Source organism: Nomascus leucogenys, chromosome 8 (assembly GCF_006542625.1).
Source record: "Nomascus leucogenys isolate Asia chromosome 8, Asia_NLE_v1, whole genome shotgun sequence".
Lineage (NCBI taxonomy): Eukaryota > Metazoa > Chordata > Mammalia > Primates > Hylobatidae > Nomascus > Nomascus leucogenys.
This window is the reverse complement of record NC_044388.1, coordinates 3,501,690-3,525,422: the sequence shown is the minus strand read 5'-3', so window position 1 is coordinate 3,525,422 and position 23,733 is coordinate 3,501,690. Positions and strand designations below refer to the sequence as shown.

The following is a 23,733-nucleotide window of genomic DNA, read 5'->3' as shown; positions in this document are numbered from 1 at the left end:
AGCAGATCACGAGGTCATGAGATCGAGACCAACCTGGCCAACATGGTGAAACCCCATCTCTACTGAAATACAAAAAAAAAAAAAAAAATTAGCTGGGCGTGGTGGCTCGTGCCTGTAGTCCCAGCTACTCAGGAGGCTGAGGCAGGAGAATCACCTGAACCTGGAGGTGGAGGTTGCACGAGCCAAGATCATGCCACTGCACTCCAGCCTGGTGACAGAGCGAGACTCTGTCTCAAAAAAAAAAAAAAGACATTTCAAATGGGGCAAGCTGACTGATAATGGAGGGAGGGCAAAAGGAAACATGAAAGTAAGGGGTTGTTAGGTGAAATAATTGAGACATTTTGTAGTGTTAAAAGCAGCTTCCCTTTGAGCCCTTGTTGAAATGGCTCCTGAGGGTTTTAGATCAAGGTGCAGTGTTCCTGTCCTTGAACACTGCTGAGTAGGGAAGAATGTTTGCCAGCTCCTAAGGGAATATTTGGGCTTATGCTGGATCTTCAGTTGTCTGCTACCTTTGCAGGGACAGTTCATAGGGCAGCTGCTAGTTCACTAGACTGGATCAAGGGAAGGACGTGTCATACATACCCAGATATGTCTGAGCTCCTGGTTCTGATGTGTTTCACATACACATTGGTGGTTTCTAATCAGGAGAGTGAGCACATGCTAGTACGACCTTGTAGGGAGAAGAATATTGGAGCTCCCTCCAGGGCTCTCTGCAGGACTCCTTGCTGGGAGGCAGCTTTTGGCTGTGATGCATACCCTTACTTTAATGCTGTTGCTACATTTGTATCATTTTTCCTGCAAATCATAGATTTGTAAGCAATGTCATTTTGGGTCCCTGGAGTCTTCTTTATCAATGGAGTCCTGTCTAACTGTCATCATTAGTACAAAAAAACCTCTCACCCTCAGGAAGTCTGCAGTTTAGTGGGAGCTGAATAGCAAGTGTGGGGTCAGCAAGGAGGCCCAGAAGCTTGGCAGGGAGGGTTTCTCATGAGCCAAGGGGAGAAATGGTAGGTTGGTCATTCAGATGCAATGAAGTCTAAATGAGCTAGGGTTATTTTGCCCTAAGCCCATAACCAAAGAGCTTGCTGGGGGTTTTGAGAAAGGCGGACATTAGAAGATATCTGGGTTTGAGGAAATTTTTTCTGGAGGGAGAATAAATCATAAGTACTCAAGGACTTGAATGAAGTCTCATAAAACTTGGAAGTGAAAATAATAGATTTTTCTATTAAATAATATAATTAGTATTTAATGGAATAGGCTAATGATATGCAAAATCAACTGAAGATGCAGCATGACTGACCATTAATATATCTAATATTATCTATATCTAACATGAACATGTCCCACCATACTCTCTAATCCCAAGTCCAAGGCTTTCCTGAGCTAAGCTGCAGCTACAGCAATCAGGAGATGGGAGTGGTAAAGCCCCAGGTCCCATGGGAGTCCTGTCTGCAGCAGCAGCAGCAGCTGCTGCAGCGTGTGCGACCCTTTCTCTCCAGGGGCTGAACATGGATGTTCCAGGAACATTAGCACTCGGGTGATGGACATACAGCTGAAAGGCTGGTATTGCCCCATGTAAATGCACCTCTCTATCTGACTCCCAAGCATCTAAAGAAGAACTAAAACAGAGGAAGTTTTCCCTATCTTGAGGATGGGAAAGCATAAGACTGGAGTGCAGAGGTGGGTGCCTGGAAGTGGGACTGGCAACTTGTCTGCTGCTACACTACAGGCGGAGATTCCCTTCTCTCATGAGACTGTTACCACTTAAAGAACTGAAATAGCCAGTCTTTTGCCACAATGAGCAAACGAAACAATAGTACAAACAGGCGATGAGAGAGAACCATCAAGAGGAATAATCAGAACAACCCCATTAAAAAATGTTGAAGGAGATACACATGGACCAAAACAACTACCATGGAAAAAAATACATATATGTGTGTGTGTGTGTGTGTGTGTGTGTGTGTGTGTGTGTGTGTGTGTGTATATATATATAATTTTTTTTGAGATGAAGTTTCGCTCTTTTTGCCCAGGCTGGAGTGCAATGGCATGATCTTGGCTCACTGCAACCTCCATCTCCTGGGTTCAAGTGATTCTCCTGCCTCAGCCTCCTGAGTAGCTGGGATTACAGGCACCTGCCACCATGCCCAGCTAATTTTTTGTATTTTTAGTAGAGATGAGGTTTACCTATGTTGGCCAGGCTGGTCTCAAACTCCTGACCTCAGGCGATCCACCTGCCTAGGCCTCCCAAAGTGATGGGATTACTGCACCCGGCCTGAAAAAAAAAAAATACATGAAGAGGAATTACAGATTCAAATACAGCACAATAAAAGGCATCCTGGAACAAGGAGCTCTGATTTTATTATCTTAAAACTCAGACTTCCAGTTTCCACTCAAAAATGCAGAGGGCTAGGCCAGGCATGGTGGCTCATGCCTGTAATCCCAGCAAATTGGGAAGCAGAGGCAGGCGGATCACCTGAGATCAGGAGTTTAAGACCAGCCTGGCCAACATGGTAAAACCCCATCCCTACTAAAAATACAAAAATTAGCCAGGCATGGTGGCATGCACCTGCGATCCAAGCTACTCAGGAGGCTGAGGCAGGAGAATCCCTTGAGCCCGGGAGGTGGAAGTTGCAGTGAGCTGAGATTGTGCCACTGAACTCCAGCCTAAGTGACACAGCAAGACTCTGTCTCAAAAAAAAAAAAAAAAGTAGAGGGCTGGAAAGATGTCACTCCCACTCTTATTTAAAAAAAAAAAAAAAAAAAAAGCTGAAAAAATTGAAAATCAGCAACTTTTCTTGGACCATAAGAGAACTGAGGTCACAGGGCAGATGACCATACAGAAATCAATCTGGAGAGGCAGATTCCTGCAAGGAGACACAGAACCTGAGCATTTGCTTACCTAGGACAGAAGCTGCTGGGTGTTATGTAAAGAAATAGGAAGATTAAACTGGAAATTTTGACAAATTGCTGGTGACTGAGTGTACGGTAGTATGAGACTTTCAAGTTCCTGAGGGTCACAATCATAGAGGGGTTCCCAACTTTTTCCAGCCTTTTCCTCCAGGAGCCCCATGAGGCTCTCAAGAAAATCTCTCCCCATAGTTCTAGCTGGGGTAGGAGAACAGAAGCCACTGTTAAATCCTCCCAGACCTGGTTCTCTTATCTCCCGTATAGAACAAAAGGCTAAACCAGAGGCACCTACTCTGAGGGTACTGGTGCAATCCCATTGTAGACAGGAAAACAGATTCAAAACCTTACCCTGAGGAAACTGGTGAATATGTAAAGGCAAAGGTACTAGGATAAGCCCAAACAATTCTGAGAAAAGAGAACAAAATTGGAAGATTCACATTATCCAATTCTAAGAACTACTACACAGTTATGGTAATCAAGACTGTCTTACCACACATACACAATGGAGTCTATTCAGCCATTAAAAAGATTGAGATCCAGTCATTTGTAACAGCATGGATGGAACTGGAGATCATTATGTAACATGAAATAAGCCAGGCACAGAAAAACAAACATTGCATGTTGTCATTTATTTGTAGGATCTAAAAATCAAAACAATTGAACTCATGAACATAGACAGTAGAAGGATGGCTACCAGAGGCTGGGAAGGGTAATATAGGAAATATAGGAAAGCTTATTTCTTTTTCTTTTTAATTTTATTTTCTTCTTTCTCTAATTTCTGCCTCAAAAGTATTGCCACTTGGTTACAGGTTATGTTCTCAAGGACATGAAACAAGAAGGAGGCCTGTACCCAGTTTGTTACTGATCGTTTTGCTGGGCTGGCTTGAACAGCAGGCTTATGGGATCCTGGGCCTGCTTCCTAACCTAAGATACTCTTTCTTTGACAGAACCAATGAGAAAGACATGCAAAGCACATCAGATAGTCTACAGCTTACGACCAACCTCACAAATTCTTTGTCATTAATTATAAATTTACAAAGAATATAAACAATGATTCTTTTTTATTTCTTGCCATTGTAGACTGGATTTATTTTTTTATTTTTTTATTTTTTCATTTTTTATTATACTGTAAGTTTTAGGGTACATGTGCACAATGTGCAGGTTTGTTATATATGTATACAAGTGCCATGTTGGTGTGCTGCACCCATTAACTCATCATTTACATTAGGTATATCTCCTAATGCTATCCCTCCCTCCTCCCCCCACCCCACGACAGGTCCCGGTGTGTGATGTTCCCCACCCTGTGTCCATGTGTTCTGATTGTTCAATTCCCACCTATGAGTGAGAACATGAGGTGTTTGGTTTTCTGTCCTTGCAATAGTTTGCCCAGAATTATGATTTCCAGCTTCATCCATGTCCCTACAAATGACGTGAACTCATCATTTTTTATGGCTGCATAGTATTCCATACTGTATATGTGCCACATTTTCTTAATCCAGTCTATCATCGATGGACATTTGGGTTGGTTCCAAGTCTTTGCTATTGTGAATAGTGCTGCAGAAAGCATACATGTGCATGTGTCTTTATAGCAGCATGATTTATAATCCTTTGGGTATATACCTAGTAATGGGATGGCTGGGTCAAATGGTGTTTCTAGTTCTAGATCCTTGAGGAATCACCACACTGTCTTCCACAATGATTGAACTACTTTACAGTACCACCAACAGTGTAAAAGTGTTCCTATTTCTCCACATCCTCTCCAGCACCTGTTGTTTCCTGACTTTTTAATGATGGCCATTCTAACTGATGTGAGGTGGTATCTCATTGTGGTTTTGATTTGCATTTCTCTGATGGCCAGTGATGATGAGCATTTTTTCATGTGTCTGTTGGCTGCATAAATGTCTTCTTTTGAGAAGTGTCTGTTCATATCCTTCACCCACTTTTTGATGGGATTGTTTGATTTTTTCTTGTAAATTTGTTTAAGTTCTTTGTAGATTCTGAATATCAGCCCTTTGTCAGATGGGTAGATTGTAAAAATTTTCTCCCATTCTGTAGGTTGCCTGTTCACTCTGATGGTAGTCTCTTTTGCTGTGCAGAAGCTCTTTAGTTTAATTAGATCCCATTTGTCAATTTTGGCTTCTGTTGCCATTGCTTTTGGTGTTTTAGTCATGAAGTCCTTGCCCATGCCTGTGGCCTGAATGGTATTGCCTAGGTTTTCTTCTAGGGTTTTTATGATTTTAGGTCTAATCTTTAAGTCTTTAATCCATCTTGAATTATTTTTTGTATAAGGTGTAAGGAAGGGATCCAGTTTCAGCTTTCTACATATGGCTAGCCAGTTTTCCCAGCACCATTTATTAAATAGGGAATCATTTTCCCATTTCTTGTTTTTGTCAGGTTTGTCAAAGATCAGATGGTTGTAGACGTGTGGTATTATTTGTGAGGGCTCTGTTCTGTTCCATTGGTCTATATCTCTGTTTTGGTACCAGTACCATGCTGTTTTGGTTACTGTAGCCTTGTAGTATAGTTTGAAGACAGATAGTGTGATGCCTCCAGCTTTGTTCTTTTTGCTTAGGATTGTCTTGGCGATGCAGGCTCTTTTTTGGTTCCATATGAACTTTAAAGTAGTTTTTTCCAATTCTGTGAAGAAAGTCATTGGTAGCTTGATGGGGATGGCATTGAATCTATAAATTACCTTGGGCAGTATGGCCATTTTCACAATATTGATTCTTCCTACCCATGAGCATGGAATGTTCTTCCATTTGTTTGTGTCCTCTTTTATTTCATTGAGCAGTGGTTTGTAGTTCTCCTTGAAGAGGTCCTTCACATCCCTTGTAAGTTGGATTCCTAGGTATTTTATTCTCTTTGTAGCAATTGTGAATGGGAGTTCACTCATGATTTGGCTCTCTCTTTGTCTATTATAAGTGTATAAGAATGCTTGTGATTTTTCCACATTGATTTTGTATCCTGAGACTTTGCTGAAGTTGCTTATCAGCTTAAGGAGATTTTGGGCTGAGACGATGGGGCTTTCTAAATATACAATCATGTCATCTGCAAACAGGGACAATTTGACTTCCTCTTTTCCTAATCGAATACCCTTTATTTATTTCTCCTGCCTGATTGCCCTGGCCAGAACTTCCAACACTATGTTGAATAGGAGTGGTGAGAGAGGGCATCCCTGTCTTGTGCCAGTTTTCAAAGGGAATGCTTCCAGTTTTTGCCCATTCAGTATGATATTGGCTGGGCATTTGTCATAAATAGCTCTTATTATTTTGAGATACTTCCCATCGATACCTATTTTTTGAGAGTTTTTAGCATGAAGGGTTGTTGAATTTTGTCGAGGCCTTTTCTGCATCTATTGAGATAATCATGTGGTTTTTGTCTTTGGTTCTGTTTATATGATGGATTATGTTTATTGATTTGCGTATGTTGAACCAGCCTTGCATCCCAGGGATGAAGCCAACTTGATCGTGGTGGATAAGCTTTTTGATGTGCTGCTGGATTCAGTTTGCCAGTATTTTATTGAGGATTTTTGCATCGATGTTTATCAGGGATGTTAGCGTAAAATTCTCTTTTTTTGTTGTGCCTCTGCCAGGCTTTGGTATCAGGATTATGCTGGCCTCATAAAATGAGTTAGGGAGGATTCCCTCCTTTTCTATTGATTGGAATAGTTTCAGAAGGAATGGTACTAGCTTCTCTTTGTACCTCTGGTAGAATTCGGCTGTGAATCCATCTGGTGCTGGATTTTTTTTGGTTGGTAGGCTCTTAATTATTGCCTCATTTTCAGAGCCTGATATTGGTCTATTCAGGGATTCAACTTCTTCCTGGTTTAGTCTTGGGAGGGTATGTGTGTCCAGGAATTTATCCATTTCTTCTAGGTTTTCTAGTTTATTTGCATAGAGGTGTTTATAGTATTCTCTGATGGTACTTTGTATTTCTGTGGGATCGGTGGTGATCTCCCCTTTACCATTTTTAATTGCATCTATTTGATTCTTCTCTCTTTTCTTCTTTATTAGTCTTGCTACCTGTCTATCAATTTTGTTGATCTTTTCAAAAAACTGGCTCCTGGATTCATTGATTTTTTTAAAGGGTTTTTTGTGCCTCTATCTCCTTCCATTCTGTTCTATTCTTAGTTATTTCTTGCCTTCTGCTAGCTTTTGAATTTGTTTGCTCTTACTTCTCTAGTTCTTTTAATTGTGATGTTAGGGTGTCAATTTTAGATCTTTCCTGCTTTCTCTTGTGGTCATTTAGTGCTATAAATTTCCCTCTACCTACTGCTTTAAATGTGTCCCAGAGATTCTGGTATATTGTGTCTTTGTTCTCATTGGTTTCAAAGAACATCTTTATTTCTGCCTTCATTTTGTTATGTACCCAGCAGTCATTCAGGAGCAGGTTGTTCAGTTTCCATGCAGTTGAGTGGTTTTGAGTGAGTTTCTTAATCCTGAGTTCTAGTTGATTGCACTGTGGTCTGAGAGACAGTTTGTTATAATTTCTGTTCTTTTACATTTGCTGAGGAGTGCTTTACTTCCAACTATGTGGTCAATTTTGGAATAGGTGTGGTGTGGTACTGAAAAGAATGTATATTCTGTTGATTTGGGGTGGAGAGTTCTGTAGATGTCTGTTAGGTCTGCTTGGTGCAGAGCTGAGTTCTATTCCTCAATAACCTTGTTAACTTTCTGTCTCGTTGATCTGTCTAATGTTGACAGTGGGGTGTTAAAGTCTCCCATTATTATTGTGTGGGAGTCTAAGTCTCTTTGTAGGTCACTCAGGACTTGCTTTATGAATTTGGGTGCTCCTGTATTGGGTGCATATATATTTAGAATAGTTAGCTCTTCTTGTTGAATTGATCCCTTTACCATTATGTAATGGCCTTCTTTGTCTCTTTTGATCTTTATTGGTTCAAAGTCTGTTTTATCAGAGACTAGGATTGCAACCCCTGCTGTTTTTTTGTTTTCCATTTGCTTGGTAGATCTTCCTCCATCCCTTTATTTTGAGCCTATATGTGTCTCTGCACGTGAGATGGGTCTCCTGAATACAGCACACTGATGGGTCTTGACTCTATCCAATTTGCCAGTCTGTGTCTCTTAATTGGAGAATTTAGCCCATTTACATTTAAGGTTAATATTGTTATGTGTGAATTTGATCCTGTAATTATGATGTTAGCTGGTTATTTTGCTCGTTAGTTGCTGCAGTTTCTTCCTAGCACCTATGGTCTTTACAATTTGGCATGTTTTTGTAGTGGCTGGTACCGATTGTTCCTTTCCATGTGTAGTGCTTCCTCCAGGAGCTCTTGTAAGGCAGGCCTGGTGGTGACAAAATCTCTCAGCATTTGCTTGTCTGTAAATGATTTTATTTCTCCTTCACTTATGAAGCTTAGTTTGGCTGGATATTAAATTCTGGGTTGAAAATTCTTTTCTTTAAGAATGTTGAATATTGGTCCCCACTCTCTTCTGGCTTGTAGAGCTTCTGCCAAGAGATCCACTGTTAGTCTGATGGGCTTCCCTTTGTGGTTTACCCAACCTTTCTCTCTGGCTGCCCTTAACATTTTTTCCTTCATTTCAACTTTGGTGAATCTGACAATTATGTGTCTTGGAATTGCTGTTCTTGAAGAGTATCTTTGTGGCATTGTCTGTATTTCCTGAATTTGAATGTTAGCCTGCCTTGCTATGTTGGTGAAGTTCTCCTGGATGATATCCTGCAGAGTGTTTTCCAACTTGGTTCCATTCTCTCCGTCACTTTCAGATACACCAATCAGACATAGATTTGGTCTTTTCACATAGTCCCATATTTCTTGGAGGTTTGTTCATTTCTTTTTACTCTTTTTTCTCTAAACTCCTCTTCTCACTTCATTTCATTCATTTGTTCTTCAATCACTGATACCTTTTCTTCGAGTTGATCAAATCGGCTACTGAAGCTTGTGCATATGTCACGTAGTTCTTGTGCCATGGTTTTCAACTCCATCAGGTCACTTAAGGTCTTCTCTACACTATTTATTCTAGTTAGCCATTCATCTAATCTTTTTTCAAGGTTTTTAGCTTCGTTGTGATGGGTTTAAACATCCTCCTTTAGCTCAGAGAAGTTTGTTATTACCAATCATCTGAAGCCTTCTTCTCTCAACTCATCAAAGTCATTCTCCATCCAGCTTTGTTCCGTTGCTGGTGAGGAGCTGCACTCCTTTGGAGGAGAAGGGAGCTCTGATTTTTAGAATTTTCAGCTTTTCTGCTCTGGTTTCTCCCCATCTTTGTGGTTTTATCTACCTTTGGTCTTTGATGTTGGTGACATACAGATGGGGTCCTGATGTGGATGTCCTTTCTGTTTGTTAGTTTTCCTTCTAACACTCAGGACCTTCAGCTGCAGGTCTGTTGGAATTTTCTGGAGGTCCTCTCCAGACCCTGTTTGCCTGGGTATCAACAGTGGAGGCTGCAGAACAGCAAATATTGCAGAACAGCAAATGTTGCTGCCTGATCCTTCCTCTGGAAGCCTTGTCTCAGAGGGGCACCCAGCCATATGAGTGTCAGTTGGCCCCTACTTAGAAATGCCTCCCAGTTAGGCTACTCGGGGGTCAAGGCCCCACTTGAGGAGGCAGTCTGTCCATTCTCAGATCTCAAACTCCATGCTGGAAGAACCACTACTCTCTTCAAAGCTGTCAGACAGGGACATTAAAGTCTGCAGAAGTTTCTGCTGCCTTTTATTCAGCTATGCACCTGCCCCCAGAGGTGGGGTCTACAGAGGCAGGCAGGCCTCCTTAAGCTGCAGTGGGCTCCACCCAGTTTGAGCTTCCCGGCCGCTTTGTTTACCTACTCAAGCCTCAGCAATGGCAAGACCCCTCCCCCAGCCTCGCTGCCGCCTTGCAGTTCGATCTCAGACTGCTGTGCTAGCAGTGAGCGAGGCTCCTTGGGCGTGGGACCCTCTGAGCCAGGCACAAGCTATAATCTCCTGGTGTGCCATTTGCTAAGACCATTGGAAAAGCACAGAATTAGGGTGGGAGTGTCCCTATTTTCCAGGTAACGTCTGTCACGGCTTCCCTAGGCTAGGAAAGGGAATTCCCCGACCCCTTGCATTTCCCGGGTTAGGCAATGCCCCACCTTGCTTTGGCTCACGCACCGTGGGCTGCATCCACTGTCCGACAAGCCCCAGTGAGATGAACCTGGTACCACAGTTGGAAATGCAGAAATCACCCATCTTCTGCATCATTCATGCTGGTAGCTCTAGACTGGAGCTTTTCCTATTTGGCCATCTTGGAACCTCTCCAACAATGATTCTTATTATCCCTTTTGCCATTTTGCACAGTGAGAGAGAAGACAAAAGCCTGACTGGTAAGAAATTTTTACCCTTTTGCCAGCATATTAGTCTTCTGGGTTCCCTTCCCCCAGCTCAACTCTAAGCCAAATATTTTTAAGTTTTGGAAAATTAACTTTTCCAGGTTGGGAGAACATTATAAAAGAGATAGAAGCCTTTTTAAACCATGAAAGAAGGAAAAACACCACGGAATGAAGTTCCAATTTGGGTTGTCAAGAGGTATTGCCTCTTTTCCTATTGGGAATGGTGTTTCCCCTATTTCTTTGCCTTCTCTATTTTCTCTTTTCCCTTTTGGCCTACTATAGAAGACATATTGCTCATCTCCAAAATTTTCTCCTGTTTGCAGAGCTGCCTGTTTTAGCTGCAGCAGGGTTTGGCTTAGGAGCAGCATAGCATTCCTCCATGAGAAGTCAAATACCTGAGTTAAACTTTGGAAAGCTTCTATACACCTATCAGTGTTATCAGAAAATTGGCCTAAGACTCCTTTACTTGACTAAGGTCCTGCAATGAGAAGGGAACGTGAAGGGGCCCAAAATAAGGGGGACATTCAGATTATTTCCCTGAATGTTACTTTTTTAATTCTGGGGAACTATTTTCCCTGGGCCTGCCCAATGTGGTTGCTAAAAGAGCTGGATTGATTTTGCAACACTTGCAAAGGTCTAGTAAAAAGGCCATGCCCTTTTGCAAAAGAAAATAAGCCACTTTTTCTTCAAAGTTTAAAGGTCAAAGAAGTCCCAGTGCTTCAAAATACAATCCAGGGGAGTGCATGTTGAAGATGATCTGTTACCCATCTAGAAAGAGAAGTGAGAAGAAAAGCATCCTTTTAGTCTCCTTCCTTTTAGTATGTGATCCAGTATGGAGAAGAAAGCAGTAGGAGGCGTCCCCCCAATTATTTTCTCTCCTTGGCTCCTGAATCCCTGGCACCCATTTAAATGTGCCGCCCATGACTGCAGGCATGACCCTCCAAGCCATGACACCAGAGGAACTATACTTTTGGGCCTTAGTCATGCTGTCCCCAAGAAGTCTTAGTCCTCTGCCTTTTATTTCCCTTTGACCTCCTAGACTTCTAGGAGGTCATAATTGGGCAAGCCCCCTTTAAGGCGGGGGGCATGCTAGATTGAACTTTATATACTATTATGGCTCATACTAAAGCACTTACCCATAGAAGAATGGTTCTGGTTAACTTCCAGACTTAAAATCCCCTTACCAATTAAGTAGTCTTAATAGAAGACACAATAGGTGCCTTAAAGGAACGTAGAAACCGAATGGCCATTTTCCTGCCAGTGGGACAATATCAAGACTAAAATTTGGCTATGGAAGACATCTTACTCCTAACTGTTAAAAGCAGAGCTTTCCCGCCTACAGAAGTAGCAGTAGAAAAGCGCAAAATAGAAAACTTCCAAAGCTGCAATGTCCCGCAGAGAAGCAGCAACGTGTCTTACGAAGAGGACTTTTATTTCCACTAGGTGGCTTAGAAATACCACGTGCTCACCAGAGAAGTTGTAGCAAGTAACCTCTCCTCAGAGGAAAAGGGGAAAACGCTGTTCCTAGACTGTAAAAATCCTTGCACATTTCACGCAGAGAAAGAGTAAGAGGCCACAGATAGAGAAGGGAGAAGAGTTTTGCAACAGGACAGTTGAGGATTCTCTACCTAAACACTGGAATGGCCTGTCAGAGGCTGCATTCGGTCCAGAGGCATTTGAATCACACTAGGCCCTGGTCTGTAATTCTCAGTTGCCTCAGAACTTTTCCCAGCCTCGCATGATAGCAAAGTCTCCCTGTAAAAAGAAGCTAGTTCAAACATGGCCAACATTACCAGTACCCGTGGGTAATAGGGGATTCTCCATGTTCTTCCCAGAAAGCTTCACATCTGTGTCTTTAGTACGGCAGCCAATGCTAAGCATATGTACTAGGCTGACAGATTCCCATTGATTTGTTTGATTTATTCTAATATAGAGGCTAAGAGCACCTCTGAATGATAGAACAGGTTTTAAGCTTGCTTTCATATTCACCACTCCAACAAAGGCTGTGCCTCAGATTCCCAGCCAATGCACCAAACTGATATGGCTTTGATAAGCAGAGGAACACCAGGGTTCTTGGTCCCCATGCTGAATTAGATAAAACGGCAGGGACACACATGGAGTGGTTTTAAGGAGCAGAGAGTTTAATAGGCAAGAAAGAAGGGAGAAGAAAGAAAGAAGAAGCTCCCCTGTACAGAGATAGAGGGTGGGGGTCTCTAAAGCCAACAGAGGAGACCCCAAGTGTGGTGGAAAGCAGCCAGGTATATGAAGAGGCTGGAGGAGGTGGTGTCTGCTTTGCACAGGGCTTAGGGGATTGGTTTGACCGGGTACATCATTCACATAGCCCATGAAAAAAACCGGCCCTCCCACTCTAGCCTTTTAATACACAAATGCAGGGCACCATGATGTTCTACAAACATGGGGATATGTGGGGGTGGCCTTGTTGCCAGGCACATAAGGGGGCAAGGGCAAGAGGACAATAGTGGGAATCGCCATGTTGGGTGGACCCAATTTCTAATGGCTTGCATTTGCATATCAAAGGTTGCCAACCTGGCTCTAAGACAGGCAACATTTCTGGAGCTGCTTTAAAAGAGATGAAAACTTTCCAAGGACCCCTTTTCCTCTCTATCTGCCTAAAATAATTTCTTAATAACTCCTACCACACTGTTTCCAAGAAATGCCGAAGGGGAAGAACATGAGTAGTTTATTCCGGTTCAAGACTTCCCACGAACTGTGGACCAAGTCCAAGACCAGTTGAATGACCTTATTATCAATGATGACTCCTCTCTAAAAGACCCTGTGATCCACAGCAATCAATCCAAATGCAGAGGATTTGCTCCTGGGGTGAAGTACTCACATATTTGAGCAGATGGGGCTCTCTTTTGCTGGGGGATTTGGATTGGCTTTTTGGAAACTAAAATGGTTCTTTAGGGTTAACTAACAATTGTTAAAGCCTAAACTTTTTTTAAATGCAGAAATACAATTAAGTTCTAACTGTTAAGCAGATTTCTCAGTTCAGACTTAAATTCGCATTTCTCCCCATCAAAAAGAATCTCCTCTTTGTGAGAAAGGCTGGTTAGTTAATTTGAAATAATTCATTATAGACCAGTATGTCTTTGGTTACTGAAGTTACAAGGTGGGGCTCAGATAAGAACTAGTCCTGACTTTTATGGTGTATTATGTTGAAAATGTTAAATTCTGCCCCTAATATTACATCTGAGGTAGTATGTGATTTGAGAATTTCGTCTTCTTCTGAGGAATCACTGCATCGTAGCTATGCCTGGGTGAAGTCTAATGTTTGACCAACCCATAATCCAACTGAACAAAGAGATTGTAACATGATTTGAGTGGTGCTTCTCCTCACTTTGTTAACCGTTATAACAATAGCACAATTTTTTAAAACAAAGCTAGATTAGTTTTGACTTCCCGAACTTTATATTCGGGTAGTTAAGCTGCCATACATGCTCAATGGGAATAGTGTGTAAGTTGAAAATACTGTAAAAATTTTTTTTTTCAAAGATACTTTAAAACATAATAATAGACCTGAAAAAATGAAATTATTGGCCACCCTAGGGCCCTCTTGATGATGCAACCCACTGAAACAAGAATGATACAAGGGGGATGTAGTTGGCCCTGGAGAACCGGTTCAGAATCAGAACAGGTCTCCTGCTTAAGGACCTCTCCAGGGACCTCCCTCACTCTCCAAGGCCTAGAGCTGAGACCAAGTCCCTCCGGCCATTATTATTTGGGAGGTAGATTTAAGGCTTCCCCTTGGACAGAAAGGCTATAGGGATATTTTCTTGCTCAGAAGTTTCACCCCTGCATTCTCTAAAGGAAGGACAAAGCCGAGGGAAGCCCACAGAGCCCTCTCCTATCTGTGGCTTTTGCTCCACTCTTGGAAAGGATGCCATACAGGGATCTTCCATTCAGGGCATCTCGTTGGCCGAGGGAGCCCAGGTGAAGGCAAATTTCCTTCTCATTCAAATCAATCTTCTCCTAAAACTACCCACTCTGGGAACCCACGAGGGTACAAGTCATGAATTGAGATCAGATTCTCATTGATAACCTTCCTGAGTTAACCATCAAGGGGAGGGGGACTAGCCACTTTACCTTCCTCTGATCTAGACTAAATCCTCTAACTGTCCATTTTACCACGTGTTCTTTTATTTCTCATCCCTATTTTTGGTCTTTAACTTCCCTCTGATGCACAAAAATTATCCAAGTTTGACTTGGCTTTTTCCAAATCTTTTTCCAAATATTCCAAAGAATAGCATAGTCTCTGTGGATGCCCATGTTAAGGCCTGAAATTGCAGTGAAAACAGTGGGCATCATAGATTCACAGAAACGCTGAAATGGGAAGGAAGGCCTTGGAATGACTGATGTTCACAGTCTTCATTTCCATTCAAGGGTTTCCCTCTGCCTGGCTTCCGTGAAACCAATACACTCATGTGTTATTTCTACTTGGATTGACACAGAAGGGGAGAAGGGGCTTCTATTTAGTACCAGAAACACCCCAGGAAGACTGTTTCCCCATCTTTTTAATTTCTAAGCTGGTAGTAGGTATATTGACTCACCTGTAATCCCAGTACTTTGGGAGGCTTAAGGAGGGATGATCACCAGGAGTTTGCAACTAGCCTGGGCAATGTAATGAGACCCCATCCCTAGAAAAAAATTAAATTAAAAATCAGATTTAAAAAATCTAAGCTGGACTGAGGCACGAGAATAGCTTCAACCTAGGAGGTGGAGGCTTCAGTGAGTCGAGATTGTGCCACTGCACTCCAGCCTGGGCAAAAGAGTAAGACACTGTCTCAAAAAAAAAAAAAATCTAATCTGGAATGAACTTTCGAAACCATCTATTTTTCCCAGACTTTTTTTTTTTTAAGAAACTGAAGTGGCTTATGAGCTTACAGTGGTTGAGAGACAACTTGCACCATGACCAGGTCTCATAATACTTCTATCAGTCACTCAGACACTCGTCATGGTCTGCCACCCAGATGGTCAGCCAAAATGTTCATTGCTTATTCACTATGCCAGTTAGCCTTCCGGTGGTTTGAGCTCGGTTCCTTTTGGAAGTAGAGAATAGCACTTCTCAGCGCTCAGGAGTCCCAACTCCCTTCCCTTCCTTCTCCAGACTGAATAATCCCTGCTCTCTTCTCCTTCCTTTCTAGGTCTGATTCTCTGAACTTTTCCTCCCCACCTTGTCTACCATGGCCAATAGGTTACTGCCCTGAGCTGGAAAGGACTGGCACAGCCTGACATGGCAAGGCTTCCTCTGCTACAGAATCTGTCCTGGGTCTGCCCTGAAGCTTTACTGCCAATGCCTGATCCCCAGGCATACCCTGACACTGATAACCCATTGGACCATTCTTTTCAGTTCTTGTCAGTCAAAAGGGAAACTTGAATGCTCCATGGAAGTCAGCAACATGACCACAGTCACTGTGTTTGTTCTCCTAGGACTGTCCAACAACCCTCAGGTTCAGGCGCTGCTCTTTGTTCTGTTCCTGGTGATTTACCTCTTGATTCTACTGGGGAACCTGCTGATGGTGCTGGTGATCAGTACTGATTCCCACCTCCACACCCCCATGTACTTCTTCCTGGGACACCTCTCCTTCCTGGATGCTTTCTATTCCTCCATTATTGTGCCTAAACTGCTAGAGAACCTTCTTTCTAAGGGGAAGACAATATCCTTCCTTGAGTGTTTCACTCAGATCTCCCTGGTCATATTTTCCGGAGCTACTGAGGCTTGCCTCCTCTCGGTCATGGCCTATGACCGGTTTCAGGCCGTGTGTCATCCACTGTTGTATGGGGTGATTATAAACAGGAGGGTGTGTGCTGGCCTGGTGGGGGCATCCTGGGCCATAGGAATGGGGACTGGTCTAATTAACACCCTCCTCCTGGCTCAGCAGCACTTCTGTGGCCCTAATGTCATCCGCAGTTTTGCCTGTGAGCTTCCTCCGGTGCTCTCATTGACCTGTTCTGACCCCCGCGCTAGCATCGCCTCCATTCTCACCACCATGTCAGTCCTGGGCCTTGGCACCCTTGTCCTTTTGCTGGGTTCGTACAGCTGTATCATCATGACAGCCCTGAGGATCAACTCTGCCACAGGTCGGAGCAAGATCTTTTCCACCTGCTCTTCCCATTTCCTTGTGGTCACCATCTTTTATACTTCAGGAGTTCTCAGGTATGTCATACTACACCCCTGAATATAAATGTGGGATATTCCTTACCCTAAGTGGCCTCCGTTGGCAGAAGAGAGTATTACAAAATAGCAGGACATTCAAAAGGCCTAGGCTCTAGTGCTGGCTCTACCATGGACTAGCTGTATGAATTGTAAAGAATCTATTTTCAGCTGGGTACAGTGGCTCGGGCCTGTAACCCCAGCACTTTGGGAGGCTGAGGTGGGTGGATCGCTTGAGCCCAGGAGTTGGAGACTAGCCTGGCCAACATGGTGAAACCCCATCTCTACTGAAAATATAAAAATTAGCCAGGTGTGGTCACATGCACCTGTAGTCCTAGCTACTCGGGAGGCTGAGGCAGGAGAATTGCTTCAACCTCGGAGGCAGAGGTTGCAGTGAGTGGAAATTGCACTACTGCACTCCAGCCTGGGTGACAGAGTGAGACTAGGTCAAAAAAAAAAAAAAAAAAAAAAAAAAAAACAGAATCTATTTTCTTCCTAAGTCTTCAATTGTCCATTCTGGAAAATGAGTTTAGACCAAGATAAAGATTTTTCTACTTCATTAACCTAAGATTTGGGAGTTTGCAAAAAGAAATCAGAGAAACTTTGTTAGATTTTTATTCAGTGTTAGACAAAAAATAAAACCTTTCTTTGAAACATATGCCATCTTTATTTCCTACTGGGAGATGGTCACCAAAGCTTACATATGTTGTAGCAATTTACTAGCCATTTACTGTATACCAGCTGCTTTACATCGCCAAGCCAATTTTAGCATCCATCACACTACAAGAGAAATATTATCAACCCACTCTTAGGCAAAGAACCGGGGTTTGGGGAGTGATCAGGTAATTTCTCAGCTGTCCCAGAACAAGCTAGTAATGGAGCCATAAGTTGGACCAAGATCCGTGCCCTTCCTTACCATGCTTCTCAAACCTCGACAGCTCTGGCTGCCTAGTCCTCCTTCACTAGGAGACAAAACAATCGATGCCTGTGCTTTCTACTAGTAAATTGAAGGTGGATTTGCACAAATTGTTCAATATTTTTCTCACCTGCCTGTGATTCAGAGAGAAGTCAAGGATGGAAATGGATGGTAAGAATAGTCCAGTACCTATAGTCCAGTGGCTAGGAAAGAAAAAAAAAAAAGTAAAAGAAAAAAGTAAATAAATAGCCCAGGAGAGCTCAACTGAGCTGTGCACCAATCTCTTCATCTCCCTTTGTCTCAGTCTCCTCATCTGCCATAAGGGATGTGACTACTTACTTCATAGAAATGTTAGAAAGAATAAGTTAGATGACAAAAAATAACAGTAAAATGATGATTTTTTTTTATAACCAAACACATTGGAACCCACAAGGAACATCCTTGGGATAGTCTATTCCAATAATGATGGTGCCATTGCAAATAAATAATAATACTAGTGCTTCTTTGGAAGATACTCCAAGTGGTACTTAGCAAAATGTACCCAAGATTTTAATCTTATTATTTTGGAATCATATTATGTGCTTAACACATTTTTATCTCCCATTTTACCAGTTTTGGCTTCTTTTCCAAACCAAAGAAAAATGCAACTAAAAGGACAAATGTTTGTTCCACTCAACTTTATACAAATAATAGGCCAGGATTCTGAGGGTAATTCCCAGGGCTATAAAAGTTGGGAATAATGACAATATTTTAAACTAAGTGTACAGTTTTACATGAACAGTCATCACAAGGTGAGAACATTGCGTTTCTGTACTGTTGTGTATAAAGAGAAAAATTCCTCATAGGATCATCATAGCTATTAAGGAATAATGCTTTGAAGAGTATGAAATGCTATGGAAATGTATGAAATTATTATTAATTCTATTTTTTTGTTTTACTTTGTATCTGTCCCTAATATTAATTCTGTTCTAACCCGCAACCTTTGATATGCTGCAGAACTGCTTGTTCTTCGGGGCAGCTCCTATAACTTTCTGTGTGAGCTCACTTATGTTTGGAAGTGTTTGAAGGCAGAAATGACTGACTTTTCACAGATCAGCCATTTCTAGATGCTGCCACCAGAGAAAGTCAGCTCTGAAGACCTCCTTTGCAGAGTCTTTGCAGGGAGGGGATGAATTATTGCTGCCAACAGTGAGAATTGTCACCATTGTCATAAGTTGCTTTTCTGTGCAATTCCCTTCAAGGTATATGACTCCAGCATCCGGCTCAGCCCTAGAGCAAGTGCTCTCCGTGCAGTACAGTGTGATAACCCCCCTGCTGAACCCCCTCATCTACAGTCTGAAGAACCAAGAGGTAAAGGTGGCTCTGAGGAGGATGCTGGCCAGGAAGTCCAGGCTTCCCTTGTAGCCCAGCGCCCCTGCCTCAGCAGGAGGAAAAGTTATGGGGAAAAAAGGAGGGAGGAAGAGCTATCACCACTCAGCTATCTAAACATTCATCTCTTTCCAAAACAGAGACCTTAGTTTCTTTCCTCCAACGCCCTGCTCCCAGCCAAAGGCAATGAGGAAACTGTCACAGAGCAGGTAGCACCCATCAGAGGGGGCCCAGTCATTATGCAAGAAAATCCTCAGGGCATCCCTGGCCATTTCTATAGCTAATGCTTTTTCCTCTCATTTCTTGCCTTTTTATCCCTCTTCTTCCTGCCTCTCCCTCTCCCTTTTACTTATGTCTATGCACAAAAGGTAAATCAACCTATCAGAGCACTAGCAAATGTCCTTCTGCATTCTGGGATAGTCCATGTTGGCACTGTAACCCAACTCCTCTTTTGTTCTCATGCCAAAAAGTCCCTGGAAAGATCTATATCCCATAACAACTTAGAAAGAAATCAAATAGGCCAGGCGTGGTGGCTCACACCTGTAATCCTAGCACTTTGGGAGGCCGAGGTGGGCGGATCACGAGGTCAGGAGATCAAGACAATCCTGGCCAATATGATGAAACCCTGTCTCTACTAAAAATACAAAAATTAGCCTGGTGTGGTGGTTCACGCCTGTAGTCCCAGCTACTTGGGAGGCTGAAGCAGGAGAATTGCTTGAACCTGGGAGGCGGAGGTTGCAGTGAGCACTCCAGCCTGGCGACAGAGCAAAACTCTGTCAAAAAAAAAAAAGAAATAAAATTAGAGTGTCTCCTCCTATCTTCATCCTTAACAAGTAGCAGCTAAAGTAGAGCCTAAGCCAGGTGTGGTGGCACATCCCTATAGTCCCAGCTACTCGAGAGACTGAAGCAGGAGGATCTCTTGAACTCAGGAGTTCAAGGCTGTAGTGTGCTGTGCTCACACCTGTGAATAGCCACTGTCCTCTAGACTGGGCAACATTGTGAGACCCCATCTCTAAATAAACAAATAAATAAATAAAGTAGTACCTAGCAAACAGCATATCCTCAATAACCATTTGGTGACAAATCAAGCAGTGAAGGAAGGAATGAATGTGGATCACCTGAAGTCTTTTCTCTTGCATGATCCCAGGAAATGGGAGGAGGGGAGTATCCCCCTCTAAAGTATAAGGGTCTTAAGAGCAAACCTCTAATAGCTTCTGTATCCCCAATATCTAGTACCTCCTGTCACCTGATAGGCTCTTAATTAGTGTTCAATAAATGAAAAAAGTGAATGGATGAGAGAGAAGGAGAAGTGGGAGAAGAAACATGAAAAGAAATATTTGAGGCCGGGCATGGTGGGTCACGCCTGTAATCCCAGCACTTTGGGAGGCTGAGGTGACTGGATCACCTGAGGTCAGGAGTTCAAGACCAACCTGGCCAACATGGTGAAACCCCACGTCTACTAAAAATACAAAAAATTAGCTGGGCATGGTGGTGGGCACCTGTAACCCCAGCTACTTGGGAGGCTGAGGCAGGAAAACTGTTTGAACCTGAGAGGCAGAGCTTGCAGTGAGCTGAGATTACGCCACTGCACTCTAGCCTGGGCAACAGAGAGAGACTCCATCAAAAAAAAAAAAAAAAAAAGAGAGGCCAGACACGGTGTCTCACGCCTGTAATCTCAGCACTTTGGAAGGCCGAGGAGGGCGGATCACCTGAGGGCAGGAGTTCAAGACCCATCTGGCCAACATGGTGAAACCCCGTCTCTACTAAAAATACAAAAATTAGCTGGGTGTGGCAGCACATGCCTGTAATCCCAGCTATTCAGGAGGCTGAGGCAGGAGAATCGCTTGAACCCAGGAGGCGGAGGTTGCAGTGAACCAAGATCATGCCACAGCACTCCAGCCTGGGCAACAGAGCAAGATTCCATCTCAAAAAAAAATAAAAAAGATTTGATTTGATCCAATGCAATTTCTGTCTTCACAACAAGATAGGTGTCAGGGAAAAGTAGCAGGGAGGAGAAAGCAGGATACGCGGAGAGAACAAAACTCTGTATTGCTGTGAACCGTTTCGAGTCTTTCTCACGCCGAGCTCAGTAAATGGTCTGCTCTCTGAGAACCACTCCCTGGAGGCTACCCGCTTCCCACGTTAGTCTGGATGACTTCAGACCTTTGCTTGGCTTAGAGCTTCATTTTAGGTCTAAGGGAAAGAGACGGAGGTAGAGAAAGCAGAACAGATGCTCAGCTGCCATGCTGCCTCCTATTCGGCTCTCAAGAAAGTTCTCAGGAAGAGAACAGCAGTTTCCTGTCCTGCTTCTACCCAAATGCCAAGAGAACTGCATCTATCAAGCCTGCTTCCATGCCCAAAGAAAATGAAAAGTAATCGTGAGGTGATGATGTGTTAATGAGCTTGACTGTGGTGATCTTTTAAGTGTATACATATAACAAAACATCAAGTTGTACACCTTCAACATATACAATTTTTATTTGTAAAAAAGGAGGAGGAGGAGAAGGTGAAAAAGACTACTGGTATGTATGTCCTGAAGCCGATCCAGCCATACCTCACTGGATAAACAAGACAATGTATAGATTTATTGATTCATTTTCTCAAAAGAATTCTTAATTCAGTGGACACCATATTAGACATTGATATTTTAAAAATGTACAGGCCGGGCACTGTGGCTCACACCTGTAATCCCAGCACATTGGAAGGCTGAGGCGGGAGTTCAAGACCAGCCTGAGCAACATGGTGAAACCCCATCTCTACTAAAAATACAAAAATTAGGCCGGGCGCGGTGGCACACGCTTGTAATCCCAGCACTTTGGGAGGCCGAGGCGGGCGGATCACGAGGTCAGGAGATCGAGACCACAGTGAAACCCCGTCTCTACTAAAAATACAAAAAAAAAAAAAATTAGCCGGGCGTGGTGGCAGGCGCCTGTAGTCCCAGCAACTTGGAGAGGCTGAGGCAGGAGAATGGCGTGAACCCGGGGGGCGGAGCTTGCAGTGAGCCGAGATCGCGCCACTGCACTCCAGCCTGGGTGACAGAGCGAGACTCCGTCTCAAAAAAAAAAAAAATACAAAAATTAGCCGGGCATGGTGGCAGGCCCCTGTAATCCCAGCTAGTTGGGAGGCTGAGGCAGGAGAAACGCTTGAAACCAAGATGTGGAGGTCGCAGTGAGCCAAGATCGTGCCACTGCACTCCAGCCTGGGCAACAAGAGCAAAACTCCATCTCAAAAAATATATATACATAAACTAGTGTGGGGAAAATAAGTACAGACTAGGAACAAGAGAGAGTTTGCCTGAGAATTCCAAATGCAGACCCCAAATGCCTTTTGTAGTGTTGCTTGTACCAAAGAACATGGCATTTTGTTTGTTTATTTGATTTAATATGTGGATTATTTTACAACTCAACACACTACAATTGAACTGAATAGAAACACAGAAAAACTGCTCTGTAGTACTAGTACAGAGTAGGCATCTATAAACATTTGTATCATAACCCACTGTAACAAATGAATAATTGAAAAAAAGAAAAAGATCTCTTTCATGCCAATTCCCTGGCTTGTATCTGTTCTTGATCTTCTGACCTCAGGCTGAGGTTCTCTCTACAGATAAATCTCTTACTGTCAATTCCTTCAGCAACGGCTCCTGAAGATCATGAACTCACATACGGTGTACTTGCCCTCACAGCTGAACTTTCCTGTCTTCTCTGTGGAGTGAAGGCCAGGGCTGTGGAGCTGAGCAACAATGCGAATGTCATTCTCAGCTCATTCAGAGTGTGACAAATTAAACTGTAGTTTGGAATGCTGGATTGTTAAAGCAGGAAGTGATCTCAGAAAACTATCTAGACCAAAATCCTCATTTTAAGATGAGGATACTGAGGCACAGAGAATGGAGATTACCTGCCCAGGTTCAGACCATCAATAAGTAGCAGAAACAGATTTTAGGACCCAAATTTCCTGATTCTTCTTCTTTCACATATCCCATAATTATTTACATGAATGAAGTTCTGCAAACATTCTCCTTAAAAACAAGCACAGCACAAGAAGAAATAATGGAGTGGAGGGTCCAAACCAAAAGGTCCCATGTTCTCAGATTCTTCAGCACCACTGTGCTGACTGTCAAGGTCCCTGTTCTCTCTCTGGTTTCCAGGGACAGGAAGGGTTCCCTTCACAGCTCCTCATGAAGGATAAAGAAATCCTTCAACCCCCTCAAGTCACCCATTTCAGATTCTTGGGTTCCCGCCCATGCTCGTCCTTTTCCCACCCCACATCTCCACTTGTCAAAATCCCACACAGACTGTAAAGCCAGCCTAAATACTCTCCCTTTCAGGAACCCTTTCTTAATTCCTTTTTCCCAACATCCCCTCCAAATATAAGTTATCTTTCCTTTTGTGAATGCCCAGCGCACATTTCTAACTCTCATGATGCTTATAACTCTCTTCCTTATAACAACTATTTATTAATGTTTATCTTGTTTTTCCCATTAGTCCTTGAGGGAAAAGGTCATCCAGCCAACTTTGTGTTTTTGTTTTTTGTTTTTGTTTTTGTTTTTTGAGATGGAGCACCCAGGCTGGAGTGCAATGACGTGATCTAAGCTCACTGCAACCTCCACCTCCCAGGTTCAAACAATTCTTCTGCCTCAGCCTCCCAAGTAGCTGGGATTACAGGCGCCTGCCACCACACCCGGATAACTTTCGTATTTTGGGTAGAGACAGGGTTTTGCTATTGGCCAAGCTGGTCTCAAACTCCTGACCTCAAGCGATCTGCCCACCTCAGCCTCCCAAAGTGCTGGAATTACAGGTGGGAGCACCGCACCTGGCCAGTGTTCAGCCAACTTTGGATCCCTCTACAGTTCCTTGAATAGATTCGGTGATCAATAAAAGTTTGTTGCATTGAGTTGGTATAGAAAGTAACCTTCACCTTTCTATTGTAAATTCAGCCTACTTCTTCTTCAGTAGAGATGGAAGGTGGCTATGACCTATGGCTTCAGTGTCCATCTACTCATCCTATTTCTTCCCCTTCCCTCCAGGGGGGAAAAAAATTACAGCCAG

At 43.1% G+C, this 23,733-nt stretch overlaps 1 protein-coding gene across 1 annotated transcript; it reads left to right on the top strand.

The window, feature by feature from the left end:
- Positions 1–15,646: 15,646 nt before the first annotated feature.
- LOC100584175 (olfactory receptor 8S1) lies at positions 15,647–18,721 on the top strand. The gene is made up of 2 exons (XM_003252213.2): positions 15,647–16,404; positions 18,559–18,721. Exons 1-2 carry the CDS (start codon positions 15,647–15,649, stop codon positions 18,719–18,721), a joined length of 921 nt encoding a protein of 306 aa, XP_003252261.2.
- Positions 18,722–23,733: the final 5,012 nt, after the last annotated feature.